Source organism: Pan troglodytes, chromosome 8 (assembly GCF_028858775.2).
Source record: "Pan troglodytes isolate AG18354 chromosome 8, NHGRI_mPanTro3-v2.0_pri, whole genome shotgun sequence".
NCBI lineage: Eukaryota > Metazoa > Chordata > Mammalia > Primates > Hominidae > Pan > Pan troglodytes.
Window position 1 is genome coordinate 113754603 of NC_072406.2, and position 19684 is coordinate 113774286.

A 19684-nucleotide genomic window follows, 5' to 3' on the forward strand; every position below is an offset into this window, starting at 1 on the left:
TAGTTTTCCTGAATGAAAGTTGTCTTCCCACTGTCCCTACGAGTCTGGTCCCTTCCTGTTAACAAAGTGTATTCCTGGAAAAGAACAGCCTGTCTCTCTCCTCCAAAGAATCCTATATGCTGTAGCACAACATAAACCATTTAACTGCTTCAATCTGGCCCAAAACAGTCCAAAGTTCCCTATTTTCCTCAAGTTAAAGTCAAACTCTGCTCTTCAACACCCTCCAAAACTAGACTCCAAATTTCCCCTCCAGCGAGCCAGACTTGTCCACTCTGAACTCCCAAACCTACCTTTAGCTTCCCCATCTCTTTGTATGCCTTTGCTCAGACCAGTCCCCTTGCTTGAAGTTCCCTTATGCAATTTCAATACAGGCATCATGTAAGTCCCACTTCAACTTCCATGTCATCCATGAAGCTCTTCTGACTTAATAACAAGGCTACAGCTTTCCTCTGATTTCCTGTCAATAACCCCAGTAGTTGCTAGCACTTACACTGCATATATAACCAAATAAATTATCGTTTCAGTACATGCATTGTTTCCGCAATTGCACTATAAGCTCCTACACGGTAAAAACAAACAGTCTCTTGTGTTTCATACTTCCCATGTGATCTTGCACACAGCAGCATTCAATACATCCATAAGACAGGCACTCGGGGCCAGGCGCAGTGGCTCACGACTGTAATCCCAGCACTTTAGGAGGCCAAGGCAGGTGGATCACGAGGTCAAGAGATCGAGACCATCCTGGCCAACATGGTCAAACCCCATCTCTACTAAAAATGCAAAAATTAGCCAGGTGTGGTGGCATGCATCTGTAATCCCAGCTACTTGGGAGGCTGAGGCAGGAGAATCACTTGAACCCTGGAGGCGGAAGTTGCAGTGAGCCGAGATTGCACCACTGCACTCCAGACCGGCGACAGAGCGAGGCTCCGTCTTAAAAAAAAAAAAAAAAAAAAAAATCCAAAGCTTATATTATCCTTTTAAAAAATTCTAGTATGTTTACTTATTTCTTTCCCCAAAAAAGGTCCCAAGCATGAAACCATGTTTAATGATACAAAAGCAAATGTAAGGGAAGATCTTCTGAAAGTGTTAGAAATGTTCTCAAATGGAATTGTGGTGATAGTTGCACAACTTTATAAATTTTCTAAAAATCATGGAATTGTACACTTAAATTGTACATTTTAAATGGGTAAATTTTATGATATATAAATTCTACTTCAATAAGGCTATTTAAAAATAGAAAGTAAATGTAGGTCTATACATCCTTAATTTTAAAAATTATGTAAGAAAAAAAGGGAGTATTCTCTCCATAGCTGCCTGATATTAAAATAGACATTTAAATGTAATTTGTTTTTTCTAATTATAAAATAGGACCATTATAAAAAATTTAAATACATTAAAAGTAAAAAGTAAGTAAATATCAACAGAAATCCACCATATAAGAAAAAACCCTGAAGAGATATTTAAATAAACTGTCATACTATTTTCTGACCTTTTTTCATTCCACAATCTGCTATGACATCTTTTGGGTCCATAAATGTACATCTGTATCATCCTTTTAATGGCTACATAGCATTTTATTGAGGGAACGTAGTATAAAATATTTTATCAGAACCCTACTAATGGATATTTATGGTTTCTTTTGGTTTTGTTACTTTTTTGAGACAGACTCTTGCTCTGTCACCAAGGCTAGAGTGCAGTGGCACGATCTCAGCTGACTGCAGCCTCGATCTCCTGGGCTCAAGCAGTACCCCCACCTCAGCCTCTTGAGTAGCTGGGACTACAGGAGCATGTCACCATGCCTGGCTAATTTTGTTTTTAGATTTTTTTGTGGAAATGGGGTCTCACTCTGTTGCCCAAGCTGGTCTTGAACTCTTGGGTTCAAGTGAACCTCCTACCTCAGCCTCCCAAAGTGCTGGGATGACAGGTGTGTGCCACCATGCCTGGCCTATTTATGTGTTCTTAATATAAGTCTTTGTACATATATCTTGCAGAATTGTCTGGTTATTGCCTTACAATGAATTCCTAGAAGTGGAATTTCTGTGTCAAAAGGTTTTCATGTTTTAATTTTGATACTCATTGACAACCTAATGCAATTTAAAAACTCTAACTTTTCCTCTTTTTATTCTTGAACTCATCCTTACCAGCCTGCAAAGAAGGATTTTCCGGACCAAAGACTTCTAACAACTGGAAGAATCCTTTGAATAATTTGGGTTTTTTTTCCTATTAATTTTTGTAAATTCTCAACCACAGCTCACCCTGGATACTAGTAAGAGTCCAACTGGCAGGGAAAGAACACTTCAGAGGCATTAACACATGTGTGTCTTCCTCTTTGCCAAATGTTACAAATCTCACCATCATGCCCAGCTGACCCTTCTCTTAGGTCATTTACCATAGGACCCCACCCTAATCACTCACTTGTTCTCTTCTCATTCAGGCACAGGAGGAAAGACCCACGTTTCTCTAGGACAGCTAAAGCTGCAGCTGCAACAAGGCGGAAAATAGCAGGAGAAGGAAACACCCTGCATGAGTCGAGTCCTTGGGAGAAAGAGACAGTGAGTCTCGTGCTCTGGACTGGACCCTCTCCAGCCCGGAAGGGCCATGATGCCGTAAGTCTGGGATGAGGAGCATGTGCTAAGCAGTGGCTGATTACATCTGGACAGCATCCTAGTGGGAGACTGCTCCTGAAACTCAAGTTCTGACCAGGCACCACAGCTTGGACCCAGGGCAAGAATCAAGCTAATTTCTCTTTCAAAATTCCCCAATCAATGAAGAAGTGAGGAAGGAACACTCATGGTGGGGACAGGCAGAAAGGGTACATTTCACTTTACCTCACACATCTCAGCTTTTTCTTCAGCCAATGCATGTCACCTGCGCACTGAAACCCCACACAAAGGAAGCGAAGAAGCCCCCACAGTTCCATAGTATTCTCTACTACTTGGGTATATTTACACTGGAAAAGCTCACCCTCCACACTGCCTTTTGGCCTGTTTTTGTGTCTTCTTGTCTAGCTCAGCAGCTAGAAAGAAACCAGTCTGAAGCTTCTCACCTGATCACTTGCTATGCCAACATAATCAAAGTGGTGGTCACCCCATGCTTATCCTATTGGCCAGTATCCCCAAAGCATCCAGAGGCAACACAGACATAAGTGTCTCCAGCCTGGAACCAGAAAGTCACACCTCTCTAGAGGTGTGGGAAATTGAGAGAGGAAAAAGGCCTGGTGGCCTCACATTCTACTTCATCAAGCCTACCCGCTGATCTTAAGAGAGAACACATAAATGAGCCTTGGCTTTAACACCTTCTCAAAGCAGGCAAGCTCCTGCCTTCAAGAGGCATGTTCTTTAGCCCACATGTGGAGGCTCCAGTCCCCAGGACCAATGTGTACATTTTCTAAAGCACACTGACTTTGGATGGGGCTACTGTTTCCCAGCCTGCTGTGAAAACCAAAATACTATGCCATGACTACCATGGCCATTGTTCTAAAAGCTGGATTATGGCTTTGCTGTGGGAAAGCGCGGAGGAAGAGGCAGCAGGGCAAGCTAAGCAGGCCCAGAGACGAGCCTGAACACAAGTACATGGAAAACATGGGGGTGGGAAGGTCACAGCAAAACATGCTCTAACATTATTTTAATATCCTATAAGGTTCTCTCTTGTTACTTGAAATTCTCTTCTGCAAATTAAGACCCTGCTGAAGATTTTGGATGTTATCACATCCCAACTGGCACCCCACCTGTCCCCCCTACACTTTTCTGTGCCCATTTATGTTTTCAATTTGCATTGAAAACCATGAAAAGGAAAGCTTCTACAGAAAGCAATTTCCTGGGCCAGCAGCTCCTGGACTAATATTCCCTTTGCAATTACCATGGCTTCTGCATGCACATAGTCACTTCCCTCCTCCCTCCAATCCTCCCGCCCTTGTCAGCACCTCAGATAGGCCTGAGCCAAGCCTATATGACAGGATCCCACAGACCATGTTACCCATTACTCCCTGTGGAAAATGTCCTGGCCCAAGAGAGGAGTAAGAACAAGCTTGGAAATGAGGCAAGGGTCTTGGGTAATCATTTTACTAGGGCACCCCAGAGGCAGAGGGATTTCATCTGAGGCACACAAGCACACAACTCTTACATGAGACAAGAAATAAAACGCCTGCTTCCAAAAGCTCACTATCTGGCCAGGCACGGTGGCTCATGCCTGTAATCCCAACACTTTGGGAGGCCAAGGTGGATGGATCACCTGAGGTCAGGAGTTCGAAACCAGCCTGGCCAACATGGTGAAACCCCATCTCTATTAAAAATACAAAAATTAGCTGGGTGTGGTGATGCTTGCCTGTAGTACCAGCTACTTGGGGGGCTGAGGCAAGAGAATCACTTGAACCCGGGAGGTGGAAGTTGCAGTGAGCTGAGATCATCATCACGCCACTGTAGTCCAGCCTGGGCAACACAGCGAGACTCTGTCTCAAAAAAAAAAAAAAAAAAAAAAAAGCTCACTATCTGAAACTTCTAAAGAGTCTTGTTCAAGAAACTGCTAGAGAGGCACAGGGACTAGCAGATGTCCAATCCGTAGTCAGAGATCTTTTAGTACTAGTCTGAAGGAAGAGCCAAAAATATTCATTGATCTGCTGATGCATGTATTCTTTATTGTCATCATGTGTAAAATTCTAGTCAGCAAAGCAAAATTCAGTATCAACACAACCTTTATGATTCATAGGGTCTCTATAGCCAGCTTCCCACATCAACAGTGTCAACATATTCTACTAGTGTACAACATGGTGCCTATTCTCTTTCTCCATGGTATGAGGAAAATTCCCTAGCTCTTAATCCCAAGCTTCTAACTGCCAAATGGCACTACCGTAATGATGAAACTCACTAAGACTCACGGATTTAGAGAAACTGTCATGGGCAACAGAATTCCTATTATTGGGCCTTAAGCCCATTATCAAGTGGAGCCATGTGTGATTGTCCTGAACTCAGAGAAGAAATATAGCTGGCACCATGTACTGCCGCTTGGAAGTCCTGGGGACCAGGACTCTGGTACATAGAAAGGGAGAGGGAGGCCTATTTAAAAATTAAAAAAATGGTTTGAGGCCGGGCATGGTGGCGCACATCTATAATCCCAGCACTTTGGGAGGCCAAGGCAGGTGGATCATAAGGTCAGGAGTTCAAGACCAGCCTGCCCAACATGGTGAAACCCCGTCTCTACTAAAAATACAAAAATTAGCCAGGCGTGGTGGCATGCGCCTGTAATCCCAGCTACTCAGGAGGCTGAGGCAGGACAATTGCTTGAACCCAGGAGGCGGAAGTTGCAGTGAGCCGAGATCGCGCCACTGCACTCCAGCCTGGGCAACAGTGCAAGACTTCGTCTGGGTGGCAGGGGGGAATGGTTTGAAATGAAAAAGAAAATGAGGAAGGTAAGACTTGATTCTAGATACTGAAATCTGAAAATCTGCTCCAAGTGGCCTGAGAGCCACCTAATTGCAGGAGGATGGAGTGATCCTTCTACCTGTGATATGACCCCCCTCCACATAAAAACATACATTCTGTTACTAATCCAGCCACAACCTCATTATTGCCTTTTTTACTCATTCTCATTAGAAACCCCTACCCAGCCCCTAGTCTACTTACAAGAGTAAGCTCCATTGGCTCAAAAAACTAAAAGCACAGATTTTTCATGAAGATCCCTCTTTTGACTGATCTGAGTGTTACAGCTAACAGGTGGGGAAATCTTCTTAAATATACGAGTATTATCATGACAAGGCCACTGGAACGGATCAGTGCCATAAGTCAGACAGGGCTACAAGTTTCCGCTCTACCATCAGGTTCCTCTTTAGCCTTGACAGATCAAACCCCAAGCCGAAGCAGGCTATAGAGATCAGTTCAGTCTCCAAGCCAAAGGTCTTCACAGTGAGGGACCAAAGCAGCCCTGGCTGGGCCTCTGTCGGCCCGTGTCCCAGATTAATCACCACCAGGAGGGGCCTGGACACCAGCCTGCAATCTGAGCCCAAGCAGCACCTGCAGAGGGGTTGCCCCAGCACCTCCCTCACTCCCCTTCGGCAAGACCCCAGGGCATGAGGGTGTCCACCTGTTCACAAGGTTACCTGGCATAGAAGGGCAAAACACTCAGCCATCTTGAACCCTGCAGATAAGTCATGGATGGTTTGAGTGGCTTAGTGGAGGAAGGAGGAAAGATGCAGTGACTCGTGCAGTAAAGTCCAGGCTCCAAGGGAAAGGAAACTCTCAGCCTCTGAACAGAAAGAGAGAAAGATCCCAATGCTCCTCTCTTCACTGTCCAGAGAAGAAAGCTACCTAGAGACCAGTGGTGGGAAAACTAAGCCCTCAGAGGTTATGAAGCAATGAGATGCTTCATGTGTGTCTAGTACACATTCTTGTCATCTACAGATCAACAGGGTGCTGATGGGAAGGAGACCAGAGCAGGGATGTCTTTTCAAAACCTCCCCAAATGCTGCCAAATATTTCTGTGTGAAAGGAAGCTCAGAAACCTGAGGTTGTAGTAGAGTTTCTTCTGAATGCATAGATCTGGGAGAATAGCTTTATCAAATTCAATCAGTAAGCTATTTCCAACAAGGTACATGCAGAGCTAGTGACTAAGTATGGTATGCATACACATATCCATGTTAGAATACACTTTTTAGGACCAAAGGACCCTACTGTAATTACAAATTCTCAGATGGTAATCCCATTTATTTTATTACTTCTCCAAGAGTCAGTGGGGTAGGTGGAAGTATTTGTGAGGCTAAAATATAATAATAATAATCAAAAGGAGGAAGATAAGCATGGAAATCTGTATCTTAGAATAGTCTGTCCCCGGCCCTAACTTGTAATATAAGGAGAAATCACTTGAATGGACTGCACCCTTTCCTACCTGCCCCATGGCCCAAAGGAAGGAAGGGTGGGAGGGGTCGGAGTCAGATTGAAGTGTGTGTCCCTTGAAAAGCTGAGAAAGCACAGGTCAGATAAGAGGAGAAAGAGCTCCTACACAGCACCTTCATTTGAGGAGTAACACCGACATCCTGACTATTACATCTTGTACCTCCAAAACTCCAGCTCCAGGAATTCCCTTTGAACCTCCGACTGCAACCCAGAGTTAGGATACAGCAGTGGCTACAATTACACACTTGCTTGGGAAGTTGGGGTGGGAGGGGGGGTGGGTGCTGCATGTGACAGGCCATGAAAGGTCCCCGCCTATAAAACAGACTGAAAAACAAACCCTTAATTTAAATGTTAATGAAAGTGCTGTGGAGACATCAGAGGCTTCCCGGCTGCTCAGAGAACAGCTACACCAGCCACAGAATTTATGGCTCCCCTTCACCCTCCCGCCTCCCTCTCTGCCTCATCACCCACTGAAATTTAAAGACAGAAAAAAAAGAAAACTAATTTTAACATTAACTCCATGCTTCCACCTTGGGATGTGATTGCTAAATTATCTGTTGGCAGAACAGTGATCAAAGGTGGAAAAACACAGGCACGTTGCACACACAACCCAGAAAAGTCAGCAGCAGCTAAAGCAGGAAAATTCCCATTTCCCTTCCTGATGAGCAGAGTGGAAGAAAGAGTGGTGCAGGTAGGGACTGGAGCCAGGAGGTGTAGGCAGTGGGAGGAAGAGAAAGACGACTGATCCGTCCAGCGTGCTCCCAAGGCCCTGTCTCAACCTCATCTGAGAACTTACCACACTCTACTACCTATTTTACTTGTCGGTCTCTCCCATCAGACTATGCTGTCTAGTTCACTGTTGTCTCTCTAGTGACCAGAACATGGTAATGCTTAAGGAGTATCTGAAGAGAGAAAGACAGAGAGTGGAAGGTGGGTATTGAGGAGGAAGGGAGAGAGAAAGAAAGACAGAGACAGAGATGGAGAAAGAAAGAATTTAAACACTAGACTGAGGGATAGAAATGCATCCCTGTTAGCAGGGGGCCAAGTCTGGACACATCAACTCTGTATCCACAGTATTCAGCCGTCTGCAGCAGCCTCTGCTTCTACTTGTAGGGTTTCATGTAAGTCGGCTCTTGACAAGTGGGCCAATCGTGCTGGCCAAGGAAGGAGCTGCTCCCACAAATGGGTTCTGGGCCAGCCAGGGCTCGGAGAGTGCTGGTCTCAGCCCAGCAGCTCAGCACATGAGCCTCCCTGTGCCTATCCTGCCCTGGGTAATGGCAGAAATCCAGGGTCTTGAGGAATTGAAACCCACCCCTGTGGTATTTGGTCCTTGCTACTGATGGATATGACTGTCTGAGAGGCTTGCATATGCATGGGCAATGAACTCCAGGGTGGAGGGCACTGTACTGAGATTTAGCAGGACCTGACTCCAAATCAATGACATCCCCACACTGATCCCTTTCCAATTTTAGCTTGCTGCCAGTTGAACCAGTGGGCCCACCTAGAATTACCTGGAGCTTCCATGTTTCTCCGGGTGTCATGACGCCCCTTCTAGCCATGCCAGCCCTGGGCCCTCCATGGTGTCTTTGTCCCTGCAACTCTCTCATCCAGGGCACCACAGGCAAGAAGCTCCCTTCTCTACTCTGCAGTTTCGCAAAGGGGGACACCAAGCCACTCTTTGACTAGCTCTTCAGGTCTTCTTTCCCTAGACAAGACCCAGAAGAAACTACCCACTCTGCCCCTGACCCTGGGAAAGGAGAAGAGAGAGGTCCCCAAGTCAGCTACAGTCCACGCCATCAGGAGGACCAGCTACAATGCAGAGCACTATAGTCATCCACCTGAGTTTTTCCTCAAGTTATCAAGGTCAAGCATCCCCTTTACACCCAGCTGTCCACAGCCAGCCAGAAAAAGAAAAACTCAGAGGCACAATCTTTACTTTTGATTTTTCTTCCCCTAGAAGTACTCAGCGAGTTATGAAGTCCAGGGCCAAAGGACTGCGGCACCACTGGCAACCAAAAGAATCTGAACTGCAAGTTGGCTGCCTCCTTTTCCAATCTTTCAAACCTCTCTGTCAGAGAAAACTCCAGATGCAATTACCTTTCACTAAAGAAAGATGTATTTCAACAGGCCGCTGAATATGCATCTACCACACACACAACACACAGTAAACCCTGTAGCTACTGGGAACAAACACCCTCCTTTCCCCAAAACCCACCCGCTTACCGAACAGTACACAGTGATTGCTTTCCTTCCAGACGCTCCCTCACCTCTGGGAGAAATGAAGCAAGAAGGGGCAGCTCCTCCATCAAAACCCCCCAGAGGCTGCAACTCACTTTACAAATTTGAATCGGTACATTTCATGCAGACTTGGACTAATCCCCCCAAAAACAAACAGGCCACCACAGCAAGCAAAGTTACACAAAATTATATTGTATATTTAATAACACAGCTAAGTCAAGTTTCTACACCTATACCACTCATATATTTCCCTAATGACAGAAGCGGGAGAGAAGGGATTAAAACCCAAGTGTCATGGGAAGCCTTCCTGACCACACTCTCTCACACGATAGCAAGTGTCCTTTGGAGACAGGGAAAGGGTTTTGCTAAGCACCTTTTTTTTCTTGGAGGGCAATACATATGGTGTCTGCAGAGGGACGAGGAGCTGTGGGCGCCTCTCCCTTCCCCTCCCAGGCAAACAGGGTATGTAGATCTATAGATTCACTTCACCACATGCCCCCCATGGGTGGCTTGGAGGGGACCCTGAAAGCTGAAGATCTATATGCATTCACACTCCTGGAATGGTGCAAGCATTCACAGCTACCTGAGTGAGCCCAAGCCTCAATCATATGCTGCCTTCTCCCACCACTCCCTGTCTCAACTCTGGCCTTCAGGAAGAGAGAATGTTCACAGGTCCCCACAGAGCCTTTTATGGGCCACAGCTACCATCCAAGATGCTGGTGAATAAGGCACAGCAATGACCAAAGGCCTGCTTGTCCCTCAGCACACAGGACATGGGAACAGGCTAGGGAACTGGGTACAAACTACTCCTCTTCTGCCCCATTCCACATGTGGCCCTGCATTGATCTTCCCTGGGCCTCAATTTTTGCCTTTCCCCAGAAGAGAATGACACTCCCCCTTCCTCCCCAACCAGGGACAGACTAGGTTAAGGCACTTAGTATAATCTGGCAATCATTACAGCCATGTGCCTATCATCTCCCCACCACTGAATAAGATCCTTGGGGAAGCTGACACGTATCAAGTGTTCAGTAAATACACAAGGAGTGAGGTGAAAGGGTGAGAAGGGAAGAGATGGAAAGTCAAAAGGAATGAAGTTAAGTGTTTAGTATTTCTACATTTCCTCATACTTTAGTATTTACTGTATTCAGCTGGAAATAATTTTTAAATGGCAATAAAACATATTACACATTTTTTAAAATCTGCTTTTTGGCCAGGCATAGCTGCTCACACCTGTAATCTCAGAACTTCAGAAGGCCAAGGTGGGAGGATCACTTGAACCCAATAGTTCAAGTGATATATAATTGTGCCACTGCACTCCAGGCAAGACCCTGTCTCAAAAAAAAAAAAAAAAAGAGTCTGCTCTTCTGTGTTACTCTTGGGAAGTTGCTCAGAATTCCATGTGACCTCAGGAGGTTGTATCTCTGAGGCCTGTGAGCTGAAGGTATTCCTGCCCCATAATTATACTCAGACATATGCCCCTCCACCCCAGGCACGCCTCCAGCATCTCATTCCTGGGCCATCTTAACCTGTCCTTCTATCAATCATCCAACAACTCCAGGTGAGACCTCCTCTACAGGAGAAGGGCTTCTTTTCCAAGTCATGAATCTTAAAAACAGGATTACCGGTGTTGAACAATAAGATGGGTAGAAGGGTATGAGAGAGGCAGAAGAAATGGTCCTTGCCTGCCACTTTCCTTTGGAGCCTGCTGGTTCTCCTTCTGTGTTTTTTGACTGACTACACATGGCTCTAAGCACATAACCAGTACTAAATATGATCCTCCATGACTCTTCACAAATCAAGAACTCAAAGTAAAGGAAGAAAGGAAAGAAGACATTTGAACACAGACAGATACTTGCTTTCTCTCAGTCGTGAGGACCTCAAATTAAGCCTCTGGATTGAGGTTTCATGTTTCATACAAGTGCCTGAGTACATACATAAGAAGAGAAGGTAGAAAAGTCCCAGCATCAGAGATAAATAAGATTAATATATCTGACAAATTATTTTAAATAGAAGAAAGAGATAAATTGAGAAAAGAGCTGTGCTAGGTCTCCTAACTGTCCAGGTTCCTCCTAACTGCATAAGGGAGCAACAAAGGGTTGAGAAATTGGCAGGTAAACCAGGAGTACTTGCCCTAGGGCCAGTACACTGGCTGCCACATCCCCTCATATTCTCCATGAGGAGTCCAGGGTCATATCATATTAGTGACACTGACAACCATACTCAACAGGAATGGTGGCAGGGAGGGGAACTGAAGGTGGTCATTGAGGGCAGGAACACTACAGGGGGAAGAGAGATTCCTACTGAGTCCCCACCTCAAGAAGACTGCAAAAGAGCAGGGAAACTTCCTGGGGCCAGAAGGAGCCCAGGAAAAGGGTACAGACTTGACAGCAGTTGAAGCCACTAAGCAAATGCTACACCAGGCAAGAAAGGATTCTCGTTGACATTACATTATAGCCCTTTTTGAGGATCACTTGAGGCCAGGAGTTCATAATCAGCATGGGTGATAAAGTGAAACCCTGTCTCAATATGCATAACACATATATTACAGCCCTTTTAGCTTTTCAGAGTATTAATATTTTCATATAGATTATTTCAGGTCATCTTCACAATAATCTAGTAAGGTCTGTAAAGGAAATAGTATTCATATTTAATATGAGGAAACTGAGGCTGGGAGCGGGAATGACTTGCCTGAGGCCACACTGCTAGTTGAAGGCAAAACAGAACTCATCTCCCAGACTGCTTTAAAGAACAGACCCTGAGGCTGGGAGGCAGTGTCTCTCAAGACTGAGAAAATGGCTGAGTTTATTGAAAGGTTCAAATTCAAGGTCACATTGAGAAGAAATGGATCTAATAATGAGGTAAAAAGACCCTATCCCAGTATATTCTTTGGGTAAGAGAAAAAGAGGCAGAGATAACACCGGCATACACTCTGGTCATCTAGTGTAAAGACAGAATCTCAAACACAAACTATTTTTTAAAAGACTCCAAGACCTCAATTCTGGAGTTAGGGGAAGACCATCTTAAAAACTGTTGGTCAGGAGCTGACAGAGTGAAAGAATCATCCCAAGGCTGAGGTGGGAAGATGGCTTGAGCCCAGGAGTTCAAGACCAGCCTGGGTAACACTGTGAGACCCCTCTCAAAAAATCATCCCAGGGCCAAGAAGAGGACAGGAAGACCCTGAAGATGAATGGGAAGAAAACATAAGGCCTAGGTCTTCACCAAAGATGAGACACATCGAGGCCTTAGCAGAGGGTCTGGCACAGAGCAGATGACTACTAAATGTTAGCTGCTAGTAGTAGTGGCAGTCATGTAGTAGCAGTAATAATGCCAGAAAGCTAGGCCCTTCCCCAAAGTCAGTCTCCAAGTTGTGGCCAAAAAACCCAAAATCAGTTTACTGTAATCTTAAATGCTTCTTAATGATGAGGGCAGACTCTGTCCTCAACCTCTTTTATTGACACCATCTTCAATAGTTGTTGTGCCCTATTCTGTTAAGAGGTAGCCTAACACATTCCAGAGGAGGAGGCTGGAATAGAGAAATGTGGGGTAGGGATGCAGGGCAGAGCCTGTTTGTGTTCTTTGGCTTCAATCCATATGCAGGAAGCGCACAGACCATCTCCGGCCCTGAGAGCTTCTCTCTACCACCACCTCCACTCCAGTCTCCCAAAACCAGCAGAAGTCCACAAGCAACCATTAAGGCAAAGTCACCAGCACACTTGTCATTTCTCACTGGCCATAGCACTTTCCTTCTATTCAGCCCACGGATACCCAGGTCTGGCTAACTGGCTTTAAAAAGGGCAGCATTAGGAAGAAACTGAGGAGGAGACAAAGCTCAATGGCTCCATTTTCCACTCTCCGCTCCCACACACTTAGCCTCTCCACTCCCTGCTGGTCTTTCCTTCCCTCTTTCCTACGATTGCTAGAATGATTTGTTTTGAACAGCGACAGGTTTATAGGTTAGCCGACACCTCTGCTCTGTGGAATTTTAATTAACTTCTCTCATCGTCAATATGCTAAGGAACGGGGTCTCCATTCTCCGGGGTCAGCAATGTGTTTCAGGTCCTGCTATATCAGCCGTCAAATTGAAGAATTAATGACGTGGCTAATCGGCTCTAATTCTTAGAAAGAAAAAAAATTGAAAGGGAGTTGTGGAAGGGAGTAGGAGGAGGGGTGCAGGCTCCATGGGGTGAGAAGAAAGAAGCTGAAGGGCCTAAACGAAGTGGGTAGGACCAAGTCTCTTATAAAATAAGCAACTGACTTAAACCTAATGTTGGAGGGTGGCAGCCCTACAGCTTTCACATTTCCATGTGAGTAGGGTGAAGGAAGTGGACGAAGATCCTAGGAAAATGTTGTGATAGAACAGGTACAGGAGAGTCTATGTACTCTGCTGGGGAGGAGAGGGATTCTGTCTTGGTTCCAGAGAGCCTCGAAAGCAGAAGTCGGGATGCAAACCTCACTTGTCCATAGGTAAAGTTAGAGATATAACAGTCAGGGCCAGGTGCAGTGGCTCATGCACTTTGGGAGGCCAAGATGGGAGGATCACTTGAGGCCAGGAGTTTGAAACCAGCCTGGTCAATATAGAAACACCCCATTTCTAAAACAAACAAACAAACAAACAAACAACAGAAACAAAAAAAAGAACAAAAAAAAAACCACCCCATTTCTAGGGCTGGGCACGGTGGCTCACAACTGTAATCCCAGCACTTTGGGAGGCCGAGGCAGGTGGATCACGAGGTCAGGTGATCGAGACCATCCTGGCTATCACAGTGAAACTCCGTCTCTACTAAAAATACAAAAAATTAGCTGGGCGTGGTGGCAGGTGCCTGTAGTCCCAGCTACTCGGGAGGCTGAGGCAGGGGAATGGTGTGAACCTGGGAGGCAGAGCTTGCAGTGAGCTGAGATGGCGCCACTGCACTCCAGGCTGGGTGACAGAGCGAGACTCCGTCTCAAAAAAAAAAAAAAAAAAAACCAAACACCCCATTTCTAAATATAAAATAAAATAAATAATAATAAAAAAGAGAAGTAACAATCAGACCAAAAGGTACAGTAAAGCCATCATCAAAATTTCACACTTTTGCTACAATAATCAATGTTACTACTTCACATACATGTCTTTGTTTGAGGACCCAGCTGGATCTGGGCCCCAAGCCTCTCCTGATGACTTAAGACTGTAAGGGATACTCCAGAGGACATTTTCCAAGGGGAACAAAGCAGACATGTGAGTTGTAAGAGCAGGTTGGCTGGTGCTGTCACCTCCGAGAGGTGGTGAGAGGCCTCTGCTTTGAGAATGACCCCAGAGGACAACTGTTTCAGAAGGGACACTTCTGGCTAACAGCTGGACTCTTAGTTATATTCTCATATAGTACTCTTTCCTTAACATTTCTGAGGTTAGATGCTTAGGAAATTCACATTTAGAAGGTTATCTCAATCCCACGCATATATGAAGTGGCCTAAATAACTCAAATCTCTGGAGGATTAAAAAATCTCCAAGACAGTGACTCAAAGCAACCTAGAATACACAACAGGAAGATTTTCTAGCTCACCTGATCTAGTAAAATAAAAGCATTATTATACAGGACAAAACCACATCCAAATATGTCTCCCTTACCTGAGTAATGGGCTGATAGCAATGGACCAGACTCGGTCTTCAGTCTGGATGGTGTGTAAGCACTGCCCCAGCCGGCCTGAGGCCAAAGGCCACACCTAGAAACAGGAGAGGAGATGCTCTCGTTGGCATTGCCTGGGATCAGTGGGGAGGAGAGGTGCTCCGGGAGAGGTGACTGTTGGAGGTGGAGAAATGGGGAATCCTTTATGCCCTGCACACACAGAGCTCAGGTATCAGCAGAGGGGCCCCTGCAGCTTCTGGCTCACCTACCCCCGCAGATAGGCCCTAGCTCTCCATCCTAACTACCCTCTTTTACTTCCACTGACAGCCCTTACTTACCAGCCAACTTTACATTGGGGAATCAGAAGTTCCACATTCCTCAGCGGAGACTTGACTGAGAAGAAGTGGGTGGGTGGGGCTTGCCTCTTTTGACAGCTTTCCTGTATTTGTGGATTTTCCTTTCTCCCATCTCTCACCAAGATTTTACTTTGGAGAAGTAGGGAGAGGGAAGAAGATCAAGGCATAGTATAGGGGGACAGCAATAGAATTAGGGAGAGAAGTAAAAAGAAACATGCAAGGGAAGGAAAGAATGGAAGAAAAAGAGAGACTTCCAAGTGGGAAGGTGGTGTGTTGTTGTTTGTTTGTTGATAATGCCCAGGATCCAATACTATTCACGTCAGCAGGGAATTTAGCACCTAGTGTCACCAAAAGTAGCAGAAAAGCTTAACTCTTTTAAGCTTCCATATCTCCTACAGGTTAAAAATATTGCTTGGAGCACATTATCTGGTCTCTATCAGTCAGGAATGTACATTAGCAGCCACTCTGGGCTTAACTCTAATCAACACTCACAGAGCCCTCTCAGCAGTCAGTGCATTTAGACATCTCCCATTAAGCACAGGGCTCCCCCCTCACTTCACCCTACCCTAGATGACACACACAGGGACATAAGCCCCTAACCAAACAGAAAGGAAATATCAGACGTACAGGGCTATCCCAAGACAGCAGCAACAGAGGGATCCAGAGGCAGCCAGATGGATCAGTGACCTCTTAAGGTCCCAGCAGTGCTATAAGGGGAACACACAAAACTCAGGCAGGACCTTAGATGGAAGAACTTTAAAGGAAACATTCCTTGAGTTTAAAGGGTAGGTGATGGAGTAGGGGTGGTCCTGCCTTCTTAGAGTCACATGATAACTCTTCCCTATAAAAGGAGAAAGTGTTTTTTAGAGTTTGTGTGTATGATGGGGGTGGGGGATGGGATGATTGTGTGAGTTACTTTTCCCAACACAGTGAAAAGAAAATAAACATACTAAGAGGATCCTAAATGAGGAGGGGCAGAAAACAAAGGTAAACACCACAACTCTTCCTGAGTGCCATGATTCTGGCCTACTCTTTGGACTCCATAGTCAGTCCTCTTTGGCAATAACTAGATACATTTCCAATGTACTCTTTTAGGCAGCCCGGCTAAAAAGACAGCTTTGCCTTTTCCCTGACACAAACTCCCTGGGAGGCAGATTCTTTCTTAGGGGGTGAGGAAACACTAAGGACTCTGATTACAAAATCTATGGGGAAGGCCTAGGCCTGAATTCACTAATGTCCTCCACGGAAAGGGAAGGTCGATTCCTAGATTCTGCAAACCACAGAACAAGGTTCTTGGTCTCCAGGAGCGGCTGAGGAAGCATGCCACCAATTCTGAGCAAGATCTTAGGAAAGTGGCCCTCCTGGCTTGGCCCAGCAGCACATCACCCTCCAGAAACATGAGATTCCATCCTGGCACCTGAGGGACAAGAGTTGACAACAATATGCTGATCCTATCTTTGCCCTCCATGGCCAAATTCAAAACAGATCCATCCCTGGAAAAGATTCAGTGGGAGTGGACTTTTTTTTTTTTGAGATGGAGTCTTGCTCTGTTGCCCAGGCTGGAGTGCAGTGGCGCAATATCAGCTCACTGCAAGCTCCGCCTCCTGGGTTCATGCCATTCTCCTGCCTCAGCCTCCCGAGTAGCTGGGTCTACAGGCGCCTGCCACCATGCCTGGCTAATTTTTTTGTATTTTTAGTAGACACGGGGTTTTGCTGTGTTAGCCAGGATGGTCTCGATCTCCTGACCTCATGATCCACCCGCCTCAGCCTCCCAAAGTCCTGGGATTACAGGTGTGAGCCACCGCGCCCGGCCGGGAGTGGACATTTATACAGTTCTTTTAAAAAGCAGACTGGTGATATGCATCACGACTTTTAAAATGACCACAGCCTTTAATTCAGTAATTTTGTTGCTGAAAATCTATCCTAAAGAAAATAATCCTAAAACAAAAGAAAAACCTAAATGGCAAAATATTCCCTGCAGCATGCAATTGCAGAGAAAGCATGCATAGGCTTTGGCATCTGATCAATCTGGATTTGAACCCCAGTTGCTACTTATTATCTTTGATCTTAATGGTAACTTCTTAGCTTCCGTGTCCACATGTGTTAAATGGGAAATGATGCCTATCTCAGGGTTATAGTGTGGAAAAGTGGAGATAAGTATAAGGCATCTAGCACAGCAGCAAAGTATTTGGCAGGTATCAGGCAAACAATAATGGTGATTCTTATTACAATAAATCTTCCCTTCTAAGCCAGATGTGATCTGATCTCTCCACCCTCTACACTTTCTGGCTCTTGCCCTAGAGCTTTATACTCCACAGTCCTAGCCACTTCCAATCAGTTCCCTGGCCAGGTACGCACATCTCTTCTCATCCTAAGGATAAGAGGCTTTATCTCCCTTACTTCTGAAGAGCCCAGGTGCCTCTGTACCAAGCCTCACACACAGCAGGCACTCATAAGAAAGAATAGAGAAATAAAGAAGGAAATGAAGGAATGGTTAGTACCAGCCCAGGCTCATTAAGAACATAAGCTACCAGCTGTTCACATCTCAGGATGGGGCTGGCCCCACTAAAGCCCAGAGACACAATCCAAGCTAAGTCACAATAAACCTGAAACTGGGCTTGTGGGGAGGGGAAGGAAGAGGGTTCTTTGGACAGTCCCTAGCTCAGATGTCTTGCAAAGAGATTGTTTTACTTCCCTTTACCCCATAAAATAAATCTCTTTCCTAAAATACAGTACATATTTGGGAAACTCCCCAAAAATAGATGGTTACAGGCAAATATCACTGCAAATTCTTATGAAGGTTCAGGTGTATTAGAAGCCTGGAGAAGCAGCTGTAGAATTTCAGATGCCACTGAAAAGAAATGATGTTTCAGCTATAAAAGACAAACTGAACACAACAGTAATGTAGAAATGGCTCAGGATAACAAAGGTGGCTGGATGCAAAGACAACAACAGAAAGGAGGGAAACCCAGGCAGCATCCGGAAAGCCAGGAAAGAAGAGTTGGCAGAGAAGTCACAGGGGAGCTGCAAACCAGCTGACCAGCTTGCAGGACCAGAGAAGAGAATTCTGTCACTGACCTAAAAGAAATCCTCAGAAGGAAGAAGATGGACTGTGGTGACAATTTTAGAAGGAAGCACTTATTTTAGATCTTTTTAAAAATCTAAGATACTAAATAGGGCTAAATCAGTACTTAAACATGAAATTAACCCAATATCTCAAATAAACTTGCTATTCTTCTTCAACTGTAAGTAATCCATGCCCTCAGATTGCTACCTGTGGTTATAAAGCTTAGTTTTATACTGTTCTGGGTGTCAGACCACAGAGAATAGAAGAAAGAGGTGTCACTGAAAAGGAGGACTTGAGTAAGCCTGAAGCCATGACAGGAAGATGGCTAGAATAAGACAGGAGTACCTAGGTCACACATGCCACAAAAGGTTTCTATGCAAATTTGCTTTTGAGCAGTATAACAGGTTTAGGCCAGAATCTTTTCAAGGAATGGTACAAAGACAGTGACCAATCAGAAGCCTGAAGTAAGTATGAAGTAGGGTAATAGGAAGCAAGTGACAGGAAATTCAGTTTCCGTGTTGGTTCAAAAGATACGCTGGATTTTTCTCAAGCTTCCTGTGCTGGTGTGAGTACAAAGTAAGGCAGAAAAGAGTAAAGGGAGGAGAAACTTCCATAAAAAGAAGGGAACATATTTAGCCCTTCTTTTTACATAAATTAGCAATATTTCTATATGGAGGTGTAATCACCAGAGGGTACATGCAGTCAGAGAAGTTACTAAGATTGCAATTTCCCTCTCCTGAGTCCTCTCCCTATGTGTTTTAGAGGCCCATTTGCTGACACACCAGCAAGCATTTTTTTCCTGTTAGCACTATGGAACCTAGATGCTAGGAAATACATAACAAGACACTATTGGGCCTCCTGCACCACCAACTGAATTGTCAGCAAAGTTCCCACAGCAACCCTAAAGGACCAGGCCTGTGCAGGCCCTGGCTAGGGCTGTTGGGCACAAGCCTGGAGAAAGACTTCTCTGCTCACAGGTGGAAGCCTATTTGATCCAGATGTGGATGAGTCCATGAAGCCAGTGTCATGCTATTTATCAGCCTTACTTTCTTTTATGCCTTGGTGGATATCTGTGGACCGGGCAATTTGGCAAAGATGCAACAAACAACACCCCTCTCTCATCATCTCTGCTGCTTACTGACCACATCACTCTCCAGAGAAGCAGTGAAAACACATTTTAATTATCAGCCTGATTGCTTATAAACAAGGTGGTGAAAAATTAACCTCCCTAAACAGAGAGCAGGCAAAAGGAGGGAGATTTTAAAATAAAATATTAGGGTCAGAACTCAACCCACAAACTTGAGGAAACGCAACTCAGGGAGGAAGGGCTGCCAGGTCCTCTGTTTTTGAGTTCACGCCACATTGCAAGTGAGTGGCAACCTTCCCAGCCACTGTCCACTCCTTTCCCAGTCCAGCTGGCAGGGACAATGCCTGGCATGGCAAGCTGCATGCCAGAGGCACATAAGTGAGTCCTTTATTGTGTCGTTTTCTCCCCGGTCCCCAGACGATACTCTCAGCCAATCCTGAGACTCAGGG

At 45.3% G+C, this 19684-nt stretch overlaps 1 protein-coding gene across 2 annotated transcripts in view; it reads right to left on the reverse strand.

The window, feature by feature from the left end:
• FBXW4 (F-box and WD repeat domain containing 4) overlaps positions 1–19684 on the reverse strand; it is an 84515-nt gene that overhangs the window by 42534 nt on the left and 22297 nt on the right. For both annotated transcript variants that reach the window (XM_063781067.1, XM_016919170.3), the window contains exon 5: positions 14728–14822. In XM_063781067.1, the coding sequence (XP_063637137.1) occupies positions 14728–14822 (95 nt within the window). The remainder of the gene's footprint in view (positions 1–14727; positions 14823–19684) is intronic.